Source organism: Etheostoma spectabile, chromosome 5 (assembly GCF_008692095.1).
Source record: "Etheostoma spectabile isolate EspeVRDwgs_2016 chromosome 5, UIUC_Espe_1.0, whole genome shotgun sequence".
Classification (NCBI taxonomy): Eukaryota; Metazoa; Chordata; class Actinopteri; order Perciformes; family Percidae; genus Etheostoma; species Etheostoma spectabile.
This window is the reverse complement of record NC_045737.1, coordinates 7828340-7846717: the sequence shown is the minus strand read 5'-3', so window position 1 is coordinate 7846717 and position 18378 is coordinate 7828340. Positions and strand designations below refer to the sequence as shown.

The 18378-nt window shown below is 41.8% G+C and overlaps 1 protein-coding gene across 4 annotated transcripts in view; it reads left to right on the top strand.

Annotated features, from left to right (window-relative positions):
- emid1 (EMI domain containing 1) overlaps nucleotides 1-18378 on the top strand; it is a 55513-nt gene that overhangs the window by 26628 nt on the left and 10507 nt on the right. For all 4 annotated transcript variants that reach the window (XM_032515131.1, XM_032515133.1, XM_032515134.1 and 1 more), the window contains exons 4-9: nucleotides 13650-13739; nucleotides 14319-14380; nucleotides 14487-14619; nucleotides 15786-15830; nucleotides 15934-16041; nucleotides 18228-18335. In XM_032515131.1, coding sequence (XP_032371022.1) covers nucleotides 13650-13739; nucleotides 14319-14380; nucleotides 14487-14619; nucleotides 15786-15830; nucleotides 15934-16041; nucleotides 18228-18335 — 546 coding nt within the window. The remainder of the gene's footprint in view (nucleotides 1-13649; nucleotides 13740-14318; nucleotides 14381-14486; nucleotides 14620-15785; nucleotides 15831-15933; nucleotides 16042-18227; nucleotides 18336-18378) is intronic.

The following is an 18378-nucleotide window of genomic DNA, read 5'->3' as shown; positions in this document are numbered from 1 at the left end:
TCACATACATTTTCATTTATGTCTTCATTGTAAAAGTCTCCTTATACTGTGTAAACTGTACCCATGACTGAAGAGAGCCATGATTAGATTTTAATCCTAAACCTTTGTTTGGTGATTTGTGTTTGCCTAACCTCAGTGAGCTGAGGTCTGGCATACCTGGATTATTGCTGGAGTTAGAGCTTTAACTCCTGCAGGCCAGCCATCAATCAGCACAGTGCCGGATAGCACTGTTTTGGATTAGCACAGGGTTGACCCCCACCAGGTGTGTGCGACCTGTGTCGCTGTCTCACGTCTAGGCCATGGTGTCATGTTCTCCAGTTCCCTACCCTGCGAGTCTACCTGAGTAGATGTTCTCTGTTCCACATGCTACCACCCTGAACCCAAAAAGCCCAATCAGCTTTGATCCCACCCTGCGGCCCCTGGAAGTAAGTGGGGTCTAATCCCCCAAAAGCCTTATAAAGACACAGAGGAATGCCTGGCACACAGCACATCATTCACTCAGGGATTAGACTGAGAGGAACTCAGATTTATACAGTCATTTACTCCACTCACTCTGTGTGAGGTTTTAGTGTGTGCATCCATATGTACATGAATGCAAATTATGCATGCATGCATGCATGCATGCATGCATAATTTGCATAGATAAAATAATCTCATAAACCTTAAGAAGACTATGCTAAAGCTGCCAGAAAGTCCGGACATATTAGGTTGAATGCTAATTAGCAGCATGATAAAAAAAGAGGTTTGGCAATAAGCTCTTTGATACTTTAGGCTTATGTGAGTTTTCAAAGCAGCAGGAGCTCCACAGAGGCCAAAAATATTTGTGCCAAGGCTCAGGGTGCACTGTTCCAAAAAAGCTGCTTCCAAATTTAGGCTTGGCGATACCAAAAAAAGCAATTTATAAGATGTTAGTGAGACTATTTTTCAAAATCAATATACAGATAGTACCACAATTATAAAGACACTTGTTTCCTATCATCTTTCACAATATCACAATTACCCACTGACAAGGCAAATGAACTGAGAGCTGATCAATCATAATGTTATTGAATTATAACCCTGGCCCTATTGCATATGCTGACAATGCAACCAAAATGCTTATAATGAGGAACAAAGATATTACGGAATATTGTCTAGTTTATTTCTGAGGTTAATCCCTGTTTCCTTTGTGATTTAATAACTGTCTGTTCATTTGTCAGTCTGGAACCTACAGCAGCTTTTTAAACATCTGTAACCCAGAAATCAACAGCAGCACATCACCACTTGGTTTGATCACACCAACACTCAGATTGTTTTGATCCTCGAAGGAGAAAGCTGAGAGCTGAAAATGTGAACCTGCTGCCTTTAATTACAGTTTCATTTTCTGCAGCAGAAGGATTATATGTGTCCACGAGTAGTGTGGAGGCCCAGTCTGTCTGCGTACTGAGAGGAGGGATACAGTAGTATCAGGTGGATGGTTGTGTTATTCAAACTCAAGTCCCAGAGGCACAGTATCGTGGTCAGTCTCAGTCCTGTGTGTCTTTTGTTTTAACAGGTGCACAGTTGCACAGAAATGTATAATGATGTAAAGAGTGGTGCTCAGATTTGGCATTATGTTGATGGTGATGACAATGAGGCAGCAGAGTGCAGCGACCTCATCAATCTTACACTGAACCTGGAGTGCGGAGGGAGTGATGCTGAGAGCTGAACATTGAGAGCTTACCCATATGTGACTATTTGTCAATAGGGATCAGTACGTGGATTTCATCTAAGGGAAAAGATGTGCATCTCATATATGATTTCTTCTGCTGTCTTACCTAAGAGTATTCTTGGTAGCTGCCTAAGTGAAGTTTTTATTTGAGGAGAGAATGTGAGACCCTGCTGTTGAGTCAGGCCTGGGCCTGCAGTATTGGACTTTATGTGACTCAGTGACTCAAACATGCAGCATGTCGGACACACACGCACACACACGCACATACACACACGCACACACACACACACACACACACACACACACACACACACACACACACACACACACACAGACGGCTGTGCTTTTATCAGCCAGACTTCCATGTCTGCTTTCCATTCATGCATTAACGTATCCGCTGTCAAGGAACCTATTATGAACCCGGAATACTCAAATATAAAGGATACTCTATAAGAATACATTGTAGCTAGCTAGGAACCATAAAGAGATTAGTACGCTTAAACTAGTCAACAAGTTTCCTGGTGCATTACCGCCACCAAACTGTTGATCTGTAGAATAGTAGTCATGCATCGCCAGACCTATCTCCACAGCGCGATGGAGTATGGTCTGGCTGAACAAGTTAACATTCTGGTATGGGGGGGTTCAAAATAGATAGCAGAGATAGCAGGGGGGGGGGGGGGCGTCTCCAGTATTTTGGTATACCAGGAATATATACGGTAAAAATATTTTTTATTTCGAAATTCCGATGATATTGTCAAAAATCCAGATGCTGGTGCGGTATGAAGGTATGAAAAAATGTACGCTAAATACCTTGTTTGAAGCATACTGAGGCCTTACCTTCTGGTGTGTTTCATGGTTTTTATAGCAGTAAGGGGGTTATATGGTTCAATTGAGATCATTTTATTTCTCCATTGGGTTTCTGGAACCATTTCAAATCCAATTATAGTTTGTCATTTTACACAATCCATTTTCACACCAGTTAAAAATGCAATAAACATGTCCTTCTTGAATCCCAGATAGAGGGGGTTTTTACTCAACAGTTTATGTTTCTACAGATGTTTGTATTGGCTGTCAAACATAATTACAATGACGAGGGGAATATCAGATGAGAAGATGTTGCATATGAAAGTTCTTCTCGCTGACTCCTCTGCCTCTGTCCCATTTAAGCATATGTGTTGAAACAGTGGTCTTTAGCTATTTCAGCATATTACATCTAACATTTTTCACCCTGACAAACCTCAGAACAGGGCTGAATACCTCTGCAGTAAAATGATCCAAACTTATGAAGGCAAAATGGAGATTAGGGTGTTATATGATATGTCCCAAAGGAAACAAATCAAATCAAATGATTTGTTATGGTGGAGGAAATGTACAATGCTCTCTGAGAGAAGCTGAATCATGAGGAAAATTGAAAACAATAGTGAAGAAAGATTTTGGCCTACTTCTTACCACACGTCTGCTTCTCTCAGTTCGGTTATATCCCTGCGGAGAGAGGCACAGAGAGAGAGAGAGAGCAGAATATCATCATAATGGAGATGGAATGGCTACAATCTGGCAGACATGTCTTGGCTCTGGTTGGACGAGTGCAGTCACTATCACAGTCATTGTGTTCGACTGGAGCTTTTTTGTGTTTGGTTGTCATGACTCCAGCGGCGAAGTTGTCAGAGGGGACTCAGTAGTTTTTATTGTTTACATGGGTGACTAAGGCAAAAATAATGGTTATTGAAACCTTTTTTCTGAAGACTTGCTCTCATGTGTACTCGCACACACATCTTACCACAGGAGGGAAATTACTCTTGGCTTGTGTGGCAACAGGCCTCTAAGTCGTAATAAGTGAGCATTCAGACCAACCTTGGATAAATAAACTGTGTGTTTGACTGGACGTGTCCTTCAAACACTCAGGGCAAAGGATTTACTCACCCAGCGCTGAGTGTGTATACCAGAGGACATGAGGCAGCAGGATGTTTAGCTGAGGTTTGTGGATTGGCCTGCGCTCTGCTTGGCTGCAGATGTGGGCACAGAGCTGGAGCGCTTGTCAACCTCTGTATGGTAATGGAGAGGGTCAGAGTAAGGGTCTGCTGGACAGGAATTCAGCTGTGTGTTTTTTTTTTTGTTGCAGAGAGCAGCTACTTCTCCACCGCTGTTCCTATTGCTGTTAGTCAAGTCGGCAAATTTGTATGGCTTAGTCTTTAGATATGTTTGATCCTCCAGTAAAGCCGTACTTGGAAACGTGGTACTTGAAGTTAACATTACGTTATTTCCGTAACTATTAATCCTTGTGTTGTCCCCCGGGTCAAAAAGATTACACTTAATTATTTATTTTTTTACCCTTTTTACATTTTCAATCTATTATTTATTTATTTTTATTTCACTACTACCACCTTACTACCACTAGTATTACACTACTTTTTGGAATCCATGGTCAATAACCCTCATTTGTATAGAATTATACCTAATATTTTGATCTTATAAAGCAGAATTATGAATTATTTTGATTAATAGTTAAGATCAGAGGAACGTATGTTGAGTGGATGAGTTTGGTCAGGATGCTGATTTGAAACATTTCAATATACACCCAAAATTCAATGAAAGTGATTGTTTTTGCAAAGAGTGTTGCTTGGAATCCATCCTTTTTGTGGTAACTTGGTTAAAAAAGGATACAATATTTCTGATAAAGACATTGTTAAAAGGGGTCAAATTTGACCTGAGGACAACAGGAGGGTTAAGAGATTACAATTTGAAACTCATCGATTACATTACAGTTACTAACCATATTCCTCGCAGTGTTCATTTCGTTCCAGGATTATTGCTTACATTTTGGGTGCACTCTTTTGTTTTTGCCCTCAAATAAAGTGGGTTAGATAATCCTGTTTGACTGTTGGCATCTTTACAACTTGTCCACTTGTGTTTCTTGCCCCATCAGACTTATAGCAATTATGCCATGCTCTCAGATCTCCGCAATTACTTTGGGCTTTACTTTTGTCATAACCAATAGAGACAATGACCAAACATCTGGAAGACCCGAAGTTGTAATAAAGCGTAATTATCCTTTAAAGGGAAACCAGCTTCACAAATTGTTGGTTTGCCTATTTTAGTTACAAAGATGTGTGTGTGTGTGTGTGTGTGTGGTGGTGGTCTAATTCTGGTCCTGGTTGTTTTTAGAGCTTTTGTTTGTCTGCCACTTGTGGCAGTGTTTCTGCTGAGAGAAGTGGGGTTTAACTACTGCGGTGTGTAGGGAGTGTTTTATATAGAGAGGTTACAGACAAGACAGACTCCTCCCTGCCACACTAAATCAGCAGCAGAGGAGTGTGTGTGGTTTCATTCAGTCAGTCCTGGTCTGCAGCCCTTGAGTCCTGTTTTTGCTGGTTTCCTTGGTGACCGCAGGAGAGACTTGGATGGGGGAAAGAGTTGCACATCACTGGATAAGATGCCAACCGAGGTCACTGAAAGCTAGAGTGTCGCCAAGGAAAAGTTTACAAAGCAGCTTTTATTTGGGTCAAACAAGGTCACGGGTGGGGGTGGGGGGGATCCCGGATCCATTGGGGCTTCTGTGTTATTGTGTCTCTCTTAATAAAAGTGAAGGGTGTGAGCTGGATCGTCAGCCTCTGCTGCTCGCTTTTATTAGACATCTGCTTCATTCTAGTGGAGGAAATGTTTAAAGAGTGGAGGGTGGATTTATAGTGCAGCCTGTCCCGACCACATACTATCTCAAATAAGTACACTGCTATTCAACAGATGTGCACACCACTGATTTTAGCCACTTCACACAGACCGCGGCATTGTTTGGTTTCATTGGCATTGAGAAAATTGTTTCCATTTTGCCAGAAGCTTAAGGGTTTATGTTTTTGGATACTACTGGGATAACAACAAATTAGATATATTATTTTTAAATTCATTTAAAATTCTTTGGTTTTGTTATTCTTTCAGGTTTGTGTAAACACTAGATTCTCTTTCTCTTTCTTTGAACACAAACTGCCTTCCTGCTGTTGTGGACACTCAGAACACCACCACACTCCTAAAACCTCAAAACAAGTGGTTAACAAACAGTGGAGGCAAGTCTGCTCTGCTCAGTAATTAGAGGCAAAGCGGGTGAGTGATTGTGAAACAAAGCTCAATTTTGCTGTAATTAGCATCTTTGAGTGCCTTGCAGGTATTCCCGACAGTTTTGACCAAACCTCTCTGGGAAAGATAGTTGTGGTCTGCTATGATTTAACCTTCTGGAAAATACAATAAGCAGGAATCCTGACAGGAGGGAGGGAGTGAAGGGAGGTTATGGAAGGTGAATGCTGCATCCTGCGCAAAGAGGTGTACCCCACAGCTGCCTGTACCCAGTGAGACCAGTCTCCTGTCCCAGAATGCCAATGGAAGCACATGTCCTTAGGCCGGACAAACACAGCTGTCAGCAGACCGCGGTCACTCTACCACTCAGACAATTCAGCGCTGTGCTGTAATTACACACCAACGCCTGCTGTGAAAGGGGAGGGAGGGCCAGTCAGACTTCAGACCCCATCACTGCCACCAGCATCATTACAGGCATGGGCTGGAAAAACAGAGAGAGTGAGAGAGACAGGGAGAGTGAGTGAGAGGGAAGGTAAGGTAAAGACAGCCCTGTCTGGGAACGAGAGGCAGGAGGAGAGGCAGGAGATCCTCCTCCTTCCTGAGAAAGATTAGAGGCTGTGTGTGCGAGCACATCTGGATGGGCTGGAGGAGCTGAAAGGACTGAAGATTAGTGAAACAACAATACTGATCACACTGAACTGGCATCTGCAGCATGGATGTTGCATCCCACTCGCGGCCCTTTGCTGAATGTGGTCCCTCCTCTCTTTCCCCTCTCATGTCTTCAAGTTATCCTATCAATTAAAGGCCCTTAAATCTTTGAAAAATAATGTTATATTATTAATAATGTTAAAAATATCTACTACTATGTCAAAGTTATTTGGACAACTTTGCTGTGTGTATGTTGTTTATGACAGAAACTGTTAACTGTTAAGGGCACAAAGTAAAATCACTATTTGACTATATTCCGATTCAATAAAAATGATGTAATTTCCTTTGAAGTATACCACAACAAAACATAAATAATAGTGAAATTACTGATTTTAAAGTACATAAATCATCTCAGGTGCACTAACCACACTTAATGTGATTAATATTTCCCCCCTTGGTAGTGACTGATGGAGGTCTAGGTCTGTGGAGGGTGTGGTTAGGGTAAGTGGCGAGTCTGTGCAGCCTTACGCTGCCTTGACCTAAGTTTGTGTTAAATGATGAGGTGAGATGTGTGTGCATGAGGTGAGAACCTCTGTGAGGCACGCTTTCACCTCACGGTCCTGGAGGCTTGGTTTCATATGCAGCAGGTCTGTGCAACACCTCACCTGGACTTGTAAACCAGAGCAGATGTACACCAGCACTTGTTTTCTACCTAAACGCAGTGTGAAGGTTGGGATTCAGTCTCGCTCAGCCTACCTTTTACTCCGGGATTGATTATCTGACCAATTGTTATGGCAAGGCAGCGCTTCCTTCTCCCCTTTAATTACAGTTGGACCTGTCCAGTGTGTGGGCTGCTCCACTCTCAGGCTGAGAGGTTAGGGGAGGCAGCGTGGCAATTCCAAAGGAAGGAAATGATGAGGTGCGTCCCACCCTTTAAGTCAATCACCTAATAAAAGAAAGCTGCGACCCTGGGAAAGCACAGTAAACACTGGGATTCAGATGCAGGTTTGCACTGCTCAGAGCATCGAGGCCTGATGACCAAACTGAGACCCGTCAGCTGAAGGGGAGGTGGAAGCTGCTGATGGGTCTACTTACACTGTAATACTGGCTGAGTTTGATTGGCCCAGTAAGCTGTGTGAAAGATCCATCTTTTTCTCCCCCATTACCATTTACCAGATAGCTCTAATATAATAGTGCTCTTTTTTGACTAAAATCTGCAAGGTACTCATTGGAATAATTTTCTACAGTACAGGGATTACTGTGGTACAAGTCGGCAGCCTGCCATGACTGCATGAACATAACTGATGGTGAAAATAATAATGACATGGACAAAGGAACAGTATTTAACGTGGATGTATGACATTATGGTCTCATCACCATACCTGATCTGCTTAACATGTGACATGTGTGTGTGTTTAATGCACTTTGCTCAGCTGACACAGGTCGAAAGGGATTTTTTTTTTTAAATGTTATTTAACCTTTATTTATTTATTCATAGATGTAATATCGTGAGACACAGGGTCTTATTCTTAAGAGAGACTGTGAATGTTGTGCGCCTCTATTTCTGATCAGACAGCCTGATAAAAAAAAAAATTGTTGATTCTTGCTCGGGTTCTAGTTGCCGACGCAAAACCAGCTGTGAGATCTGTTCCCTTTCAGACAACTGCTCATATTTCTCCCACAACTTTAAATTGCTTCACTTGTGGTATTATGTTTTCTTAAGTGTTTCATTTTCCATATTTAACTCTTGACATCTGTACTTTACATAATGTAGCCGGTCTGCATGAAAAAAAATCATTCGAACCAACCTGCCAGCTATGGACCTTCTGTGTGGAGTTTGCATGTTGTTGGATATACAACAATTTACAGAAAGTGACAATAGCTGTGTCTTTTTCATTTTAAGGACAGACCGAGAAAAAGTGAGAAGGTGAAGACCAGAAAGAAACAAAACCAGGATCACATCAACTCAAATGTGTGTCTTTTGCATAAAAAATAGACAAAAGAAATTGCTTGCCTTTATTTTAAGGAGTGTAGTGTGTTCTATTAGTATACTGCGCGTGCGCGTGCGTGTGTGTGTATCTAAAGGCAGCAGCAGTCTTCAGTCTGTCCGAGGTGGTACAGAAACAAGCGCCTCCCCTGGTTGGCTGTCAGCATCTGGTCACTAACGATGCTGAAGCACTGAGCTCAGCTAATCGACCAGACAGAGATGGATCAGGACCTTGCACTTTGCTGCGTCTGCTCACTGTGTGTTTGTGTATTGATGTTGGCGGTCACAGCCTCTGTACTGTATCTCCCTACAGAAACTTTCAACTTTGAGACAACACAGTTAAGAAAACAGTACAGATACACCTTTTATATTTTATATTTGCCCACCCTTTGCTGCATACCATACAGTATAATAGGACAAAAGCCTAACTCGTACTTTCATGAAGCTCCAAAAGGCCTGTCTGTGTGCAAGCTGCTGAATCTTTCTGCAGAAGAACTAATAAACTTCAGTAGGTGATGAGCTGCAAGTACAGCTGAGTGTGAGATGTGTGTTTCAGGGCTCTGGTTGGCAGGACTAACTGGCCTCTTAGCATGAGAGCTCTGGTTTATTTTCACTGGGAGAGTATCACTGAAGGAATGAGCTTGGCCCAGTAATAATGCAACCTGCGTGTTTGTCACACATGCACTTGCTCTCTCTCTCACACTCACACACACACACACACACACACACACACACACACACACACACACACACATACACACACACACACACACACAAACGCCTTTCAGTATGTAGAGCGAGAGGTGCAGCTCCAGTCTTGATCACTGTGCCCTTTGCGCTCAATCTGGTGGCCCCAGCTGAACTCAAGTAGGTTTTAAAGGGTCAATAATAATAGCTTTGGATTAAGGCTCCCATAATGATAATATATTGATATGATAGTAAGCAGTAAGCAGGTTGTTGTTGCTATTTCCCTCTTCAGCACTGTTCACACTTGGCATAAATGTATCTCTGGTGCAGAGTCACAAACTGTTCCAAGGCGAGCCGCCATTCGCTCTCTTTCTGTCATATATCACTTTATGTCTTTTTTTTATCTGACGTTCTATCCAGTATGCAAAAAGTCTTCAAATGTGTATGTTTTTCGTCTTTCCGCAATTTCTCCAAGAAAATGAATTATAATCACACAAGATAACTCAATACACATTTGAGACATTTTAATACACCACATGTGGACAGCAGTTTGTCTCAGCTGGATCTGGACACTGTTTGGATACAATTAACAAAGTCTGACAGCCAGCATAGTATTGATCACTTATACAATAAAAATTTCATCAAACTTAAGCTGGTCATCGGTTTACTCACCTTAGCGTTTTTGATTTATTCTGGTAGCGAGTGAAGTGAAGCAGAGGGAACACAGGAGAGAAGCTCCAGTCAGGGTTTCATCTGAGGCCCACGGGGCGACTAATGTGGCTCGGCAGACCTATTGCTCAGATTTGCAGCAAACAAGTTCATCGACCTGTCTAACTTAGACCCCAGCTACATGCTTAGAAACACTGTGAGAGCTCCCCTTGACTTCTGGGTGGCTTCAGAGCTCCACAAAAACATTGATCTAGATAAATTCAGTCAAAAATAAGTTTTCTGCTAAATCTGATTTGCTTTTTAGATGCTCTTATCACCGCCAGACCTGCTAGTCAAGATAGGCCTACCATTATACTCAATATGCAATGCATATAATCATGTACTTGAGGTAGTGCTATCAGTTAAACGCGTTATTAACGGTATTAACGCAAACCCATATTAACGACATGCATTTTTTTTATCGCAAGATTAACGTTCTTTTTGGCCTAGCAAAGTTTGTAGTTTTTTTCATAGGCTGTCACAACTAGTAGTGTTAGAAAAACTACAACCCCATACACTATCTAGCTAGACCGCAAACAAAACAACAGGCACGCCCCACACACTTGTTTGCGAGTCGGCCAAAGAGTAGTAACGTTACGTTTTGAGTGGATGACGAGCACAAAACGACAAAATGGATGCCAATAAGGCATTAGGCTTTTTAAAAGTTGCCAAATGGTTCCATTGACAAGATCAAAGTGAAGTGTGTGTTTTGTCACTGTGAATTGAGCTATCATCGCAGCACGTCCAGTCTGAAATACCACTTGATGGCCAAGCACACATTTTTCTCCGCCCCCTCGTCAAAGTATTTTTTTCACCCTTCTATTGATGGACATTGTTACACTGTGGGAGAGATTATTTACTCCAAGTGTGAATGAGTGCTCCAAGTGAGAGTGTTACGTGTGAAATTGAATACTACAGTCGGCCATATGCCAATGTTGTTTTCAATAAAAAAAAAAAAAATTTTAAACATTTGCACAAAGCAAGCCGATTCACTTTTCCATGTTGATAAGAGCAATAAAATAAGAAAATAATAATGGGACAAAAAGAAACCCAGGGAGATTTAGAATAGGTAAAAATGTGCCATTAATTGCGTGTTAACTTTGACATTAATGCGATTAATCGCGATAAAACATTTTTATCATTTGACAGCACTAATTTGGGGCATAAAAAATCTAGCTAAGCCCCTGAATATATGTGGGGGGTGTGGTGGGTTTTTGGTGTGTGTGGTGTGTTTGTCTGTGTGTGTGGTGGGGGTTTCTCAGTAGGATGGCCTCGGCCCCTGAACCTCTGTGGGGTTTTCTTGTGAAAGGATCAGTCGGATTAGGGCCCGGCACATGGGGGAAAAAGGCAAAAACTTTCACAATTTTTTTTGCCCCCCACGGGCAATTACCCCACGAAAAACAAAGAGCTGATAAATGAGCCGGTCTTCGGGGGTCTTTCATAACGCCCTGATGTTTTTTTTTGGAACAGAGCGAGGGTCACAACAGGCTCAAACTCTTCTTTTTTTGGGCCCCAAAACCCCAGCCTGCGCGCGCCCACCCCACACACCCACACAACACACACACAGTTAAAATTAACAGAAAAAAGAAGGTTTTGCAGGATTTTAAATTTTTTTTTTTGAAAAGAATTGATGAGTGTGTAAGAGGTGTGGGGGGGGACAGTTCCTTGTCCCAAACCCGGGTTTTGTTTTCTAGATAGGGAGTGTGGGTGGGGGGATCTGGCGTTTTAAAGTTCTGATCATTTCCCTTTTGAAATTTAAATCACCACCTGAGTAAAGGTCCAGAAAAAAAGTTCCGGCAGTTTTAGACCCCCCCCCCCCAAATTCCCTTTTGGCCCCGCAGCCCTTCCATGTGGATGAAGTGCGTGCAGAGGTGAAGAGTGAAACAAATTTTTGGTTCCCAGCCATTGTTATCGAATGGGGAAAGATTTTTTCTGCAATTGAGGCATGCCAAAACATTCAGTCTAGGTTACAGGTTTAAATCCATCTACACTTGTATTCCTCTGAGAAATACCCAGAACCCAAAACAGTGAAATCATGAGCACAAAGATTGAGGAGGGGGAATTATTGAAGCAATCTCAATTTACCTTAAACCATGTGTTCTGTGTACTTTTCATACTCCATCCTTTCCTCTCTCCCCCCGCTTTAGGTAATCACTAAACCCGATATGCTTTTCTGTCTTAAGTTCCCAAGCATTTATTTTTCCTTGTGACAATCAGCTCTTCATTTTCCTTTGCTGGGTCTGCTGTGGATAGAGATAGATCATTGCATCCGATGTAACAATAAGTGAGGCCGTTTAGTTTAAGTTTCCAACTTGGTGCTGCAGGTGCTATTTCATGGCTTCTTTTAGTATAGCACTTGGCGTTGGCCGTGGCTGCTGGCCGCTGAATGGGTAAGACGTGCTTCCTGGTGGCTAATGAGGTGCTGAACCCAGCCTCTTGTTTGTATCAGGAGCACCTGGGCCGACCAGAGCCAGACAAAAGAGTCAGTCTAGCATTTCCACAAAGGTCTGCCCATTCAAAACATCCAGAACCCAGGGACACAAACTCCCACACTTCATAAAATGAAGGCAAGACAGAATGCGAGCCGAGACTGCCCATTCTCTCTGCACAAGGAAACTATTGTTTGTCTTTACACTCCCTGCTCTCCGAGGCTTTTGTGATATTATACCCCATAAAGAAACAAGGCAAAAGGAAAGGAGCCTGGCAAAGACACAGCATGCACACTGTTTGTCTCTCACAGAAGTTGCAACTATCTCTGGTGATCTCCATTTCTGTCGTCTCTACACCCTGTTAAGTTATTGTCAGCTCTTTCTGGCTAACAGTAAGAAGCTCACCTGGAGGATAGAAACCCACAGAGTTGATTTCTGCTATCTTCCACAGTGAAACATCTTCACACAAAACAGCAAGGTGTAACTATAACATCATTGAAATGATAACATCTTTAAACCCAAAATGACATATTGTCCTCTATTAAGGAGTATTTAGAAGTTGGATCAGTTAAACTGTTTTATTGTAACTATTTATTTAGGCTCAGTTGTTCTTCTGTTGCTGCCTGTCCATAACTAAAAAAAAACAATATCTGTGCATGGCATCTACAGAGCTATGGTTGAGGTTAGGCAGCTAAAACACTTGGTTAAGAAAAAGGAGAGATCATGGCTACAGTACAAGAAAAAAAAGTATATAAATTGCAGGTCTGTTACGAGACATAAACTTTGGTGTCCTTAATAAAAGTTAGTTTGACTCATCCCTTTACAGTGGCGACCTCAACACTCTCTCTGCATTATGTACTTCCTACTGTTCCTACTACTTCAATCCATAAATATAATAATTCCTAGGATATTGTATTTGCATCATGTTTCACACATTTGTCAGTCAGTCAACTTGGAAAATAGGGAAAAATGCCAATCAAAATTTTCCAGAATCACGGTTGGCATCTTCAAATGTCTCGTTTTGTCTAAGTCAACAGTCCAAAACTCAAAGATTTTTAATTTTCAATGATATGAAATAGAGTAAGCTGCAAGTCCTTACATTTAGGTGAAACCAGAGAAACCAGAGAGACGTTTGGTGCTTTTGCCTCCTCTCCGCTAGTGTGAGCAGCATTATCAAAAACGGTTGATTTCCATATAATTTAGTTTCCATTTAATTCAAGTATTCAAGTATTATTGGCATCAAACAATTGAATAGGTCTTTGGGAGAATTTGAAACTGTGATTCCCAGCATTTGTGTATGATGGTAAATGGACTATAGCACTACCTTAACAGACAAAGTGCACAATTTGCAGTGAATTTGAATGAAAATTGAAATTTCCAAATACAAAGATTTCCAAGCCACAGAGGTGACATTTTTCGGTATCGTTATCTTCTGTTACAGATGCAGGGAACCAGCTTGCAGCTCAAGAGGCAGTAAGGAAATCCTCCACGCTTCGCCGCCCGCCCACACGCACAGGAGAGTCAATCTCTAGTAAGAACTGTGAACATGTTACTAGAGCTGGGCAATATATTAGATTAGATTAGATTAGATTCAACTTTATTGTCATTACACAGGTACAGGTACAGGTATGTCAAAATTATATCGATATTGTGATATAAGACTAGATATTGTCTTAGATTTTGGATAACGTAATATCGTAATATGGCATGAGTGTTGTCTTTTCCTGGTTTTAAAGGCTGCAATACATTAAAGTGATGTCATTTTCTGAAATTACCAGACTGTTCTAGCTGTTCTATTATTAGCCTTTACCTATTCAGTCATTATATTCACATTACTGTTATTTGAACATTATTATTATATTATTTGATATGAATATTTATCAAAAATCCCATTGTGTAAGTATTTTGTGAAAGCACCAGTAGTCAACACGAAAATATTGTTGTGGTGTCGATATCAAGGTTTTTGGTCAAAAATATGGTGATATTTGATTTTCTCCATATCGCCCAGCCCTACATGTTACTGCTTTGACTAATAGAGCACAATAGCAAATATAAACATATTTAAGTTTCTGATTTATGAAAGTAAAGCAAACATCTTTTTGTTTTCTAGATTGTCTCAACTGCAGTCGAATCACAGCTTTGACTGACCGGCTGAGCTCCCTGGAGGCGAAGGTACTGCGCTCATTCAGACACAGTATCTGAATCACTGGGAAATATAATACATAAAACAAGCATTTTGGCTATTTGCCCACACTTGTTTTATGTCTTCCTGTACCAGGTCCAATTACTTACCGCCCCAACCTCCATATCACATCGCCACCTTCAGGGTAAAGGAGCAACTGCACCGGAGGCCTCATTACTGATGGGGGCTATGCCCACTCACGGAGCTCCTGGTGAGCAGGGACCTGCAGGTAGGTATATCATGCTGTCATGCATGAATAAGTTTTAGGTTAAAAAAATACTGCATATTTGTATTAAGTTGAGTCCAGGGTTTTGTGTTTTGATAATTTAGTCAGAAATCACTCCTTACAGCTTTTCTCAGCCCTATACCTGCTCGCCTCTGCTCATATCTTATTTCCTCCACTGCACACACACTCATTTCCTTTAGCAAAAGTTGTCTGCGCTGCTCACTTTCAGTGCTCTGTGGCTGTGTGGAAAGCGAACTCTCTCTCTCTCTCTCTCTCTCTCTCTCTCTCTCTCTCTCCTCTCCTCTCCTGGAGTCGAGCCCACCACTGTTAGAGTTCACTAACCCTGTTGCACTGTCAGAAGACCTTTAAAAAAGTTAGATTAAAATGTGTTTAGCCAAAAGTTGTGCCCAGTTATAGCCGCTATAGTGATTATAGAATCTTTTAAATGACCATGATGATGGCAGAAGTTTTTATTTGTAGAAAAAGGAGACCGTCCTTGTGAAAATGGGTGCTGCTGTCAATGGCTGTGTGCAAAGTCCCACCCTCATTCACTACCATCTACAGAATAAAAACACATTGTCAAAACCTGGCGCATACATTACCTACAATGCAGCTTGACCACCGACAGTTCAGTCAGAGATTTGGGTGTGTTATGCTAGTAGCTGCTATGTTAGCCTTATGGCTGCTAGCCTCAAGCAGAGATGAGTAGGCAGCTACAGAGGTCTGGTAAACTCCACACCAACAGATTTCTTTCATTTTTAAACTTGTAGTCTTCAGACACAGCCAACTCTGACTCAAGTGTTATCACTTGAGGTAATTTTCTTCCTACCGCTTCTTTTTTAACATATGCCATAGAATTCAGACAGCCATCATTTTCAGAAATCCATTCCAGTCACAATGAATTAATGGCTCCTTTAAAAACTACAAAATATCTTTTTTTAATTAATGAAATATTTTTATTTATTTTGGAAATGAAATTTAAATCAGACCTAACAATGACTTAGACAGTAATTAAAATGTTGCTTAGCTCTATTACTTAGAATTTAGAGAGTTTTACCCCATCCCTCCATGGATTTCAAACAACCTCTTCTCCAGGTGGTTTGAGCCCAGATTCTCAGATTCACAGAGCCACACCTCTCAATTAAGCCATCTTTCTGTTTTCATTACAGGTCCTCAGGGTGAAAAGGGGAGAGATGGGCTTCCTGGCAAAGAAGGTAAATCGTAACCATAGTTAGCTTTCAATGCATGTAAAACCATTTAAGATGTAAACCAGTTAAGGCTTTGTGATTACTCGTCATGACTGTTTCCTACTCTTAGGGAAGCCAGGGTCTCGAGGGCTGCCAGGTCCCAGTGGGCCTCGGGGGGAGGCCGGGACGAGGGGCCCATCTGGAAGCCCTGGATTAAAGGGATCCTCGGGACCTGCAGGTAAGAGAGGACTGAAAATAGTAAAAGACACAGCTCGCAGACAGTTCTGAGCTGAGAGAAACAAATGCACCTTTTTTTAGAAGTTGTTGACACAGTTTGTCACGATGCATTTGTGTGTGTGTCATTGGGAGAGACGGAGGGTGTTGCAGGGCAGTTGTATATTTGCCTCTCCACTTAAGCTATTGTCTGTAGAACAAGACATTTGAGTGGCTCACTGTTGACCAAATACCTGTGGAAACAACAGAGGAAAAATCAGAGAGATCACTAACAAAAGACTGATCCCTAATGTTCTGCTGCAGAGTTTGTCTTTCTCTTAAACCACTGGGTCAACCCACAGACCCTCCAGTGGTAAATGCTGGAGCGTTCCAGTGGCCTGCTGGTAACTTTCTGGAATTTGGGCATTTTGTCCGTTGGCCTTTGAAATCATGTGTTTCTAAAAGTGCTGTTTCAGTGGGCAGTGAAAGCAATTGTTTTCAGACTACATGAACCCCCCTCCAACATGTGCTGCTGCTCACGAACCAGAATCATAAATCTGCTCTATGTGTTCAGACCTCACTGGTTATGTACAAATAATAAATGAGCTGTTGGGGGAAAAAGTAAATGCACAGGCAGCTGTGACATGAATGATGACCAAGTAAATGGTGGTATAAGTTTGTCACAACATCTGCTCTGGCTATAGGCTGTTATATCTCTGGTCTGGATCATGAAGGGAATGCCTCTCCTCTCAGGCTAACATATGACCCCTGCTCTGTGCCTGCTGCTGGGTAAAGATGAGATTTAGAGCAAAGAGTAAACTACAAACCCACTTTCCGAGAAGCTCCATATGACTTCAATCTGAAATGAACATGAGCTATATATACACAAATCCCAGGTCCTTATGATTTCCATATGCCCGTGGTGTTATTGTTTTTTCTATCTCCATTACCATATAAGTACCCAAAACTAGATCTATGTCTTACATCCAAAGCTCTTTTTTTCCTTATTGTGCTGATTTTTTCATTTTAAAAAGAAATATAAACACGACTGGAATGTGTCCAATGTCTTGGAAAATCTAGACAAATCTGTTTTTGATCTAGAGGTACTTGGAAAGATGGGAGAAAAGTGAACTTGTGTTGTTAGGAGAAGTGATACTGTACATTATGATGAATCCTGAGAAGAGAGTTGTTTTACAAACGTTTAACGCTGCTCCAGGGAACCATTATTATGCAGGAAAAATGAAAATTGTTTCCCCCCAATATGTCACATATACTTTAAAGGGCCAGGTTGATTGGCCATTTCAAACACTGTGTCGCAGATTGTACCTTGGAGTCTCCTGTGCACAGCCAAAACCCAGCCGGTCATACTGCAGTGTTTAGGCTAAGTGAAAATGGCCCACAGAGGTGTCAAATCAGAGCTATAACAACATTACATTGCAAAGCAGTAATTAGTGGACTGTCATTGTCAGTTGCATCAACACATAAACAGAGAGGTGGTGAGTCTGGGGCTGTTGGAGGGCAAGAGGTGGTGTTTAAGGGGCCGCATTACCTCAGTAGAGTCCAAACAATGAGGTCAGATGTAGTTGTGGTGGTGCATTTTTCCACCTTCAAAAAAAAAAAAGACTGGGGGAGGGGAAGGGACACTTTACCTAACTGGCCCATATGGACTACTCACAGGCTGTTACTCACATACACACATGTCCAAAAGCTAGTGGTGTTTATGCAGGGAGCATTTCATTTACTATGAACAAGTGTGCCAGTAACACTTTGCAGAGTTTAAAGGTGTTTATTTGAGTTTTCCCTTGTCCCTGAGCCAGTTCCCAGCACCACACCATTAAAAACCCTCCTCCTGTTAATTACAGAGAAACAAAGTCGGCCAGTTTATACACTTCTCCTCCTCGGTATATCTGCTGATTTTACTCCACATGTGCACATACATACATACATACATACATACAGTACATACAGAAGCACACATACACACTCCTGCCAGACACTATTATGTTGTATCATTCAGCACTTTATCTAATCTAGTTCCTCCCTGGTCTTTGTCATAGTTTATCCTCCTATCATCGCATCACCCTCATTTATCGTTACCAGCCTGCTATTGTGATGTGTCTCTCCAGAAGAAATGTTATGGTCATATGACATACCTCTGAAGTATAGTATGTCTGTGCCCACAGTGATGTTTCTGACATTCCTTTCTCTCAGGCCCCCGTGGTCCTCCAGGCCTTCCCGGAGAGAGGGGTTTACCAGGCCCGCCTGGCCCTCCAGGGCCTCCAGCTCCAGCTAGTGCCCACATCCCAGAACCAGACCACAGTAAGACTCTGGACAAATGACAGACTTCATACGGTCACCATGA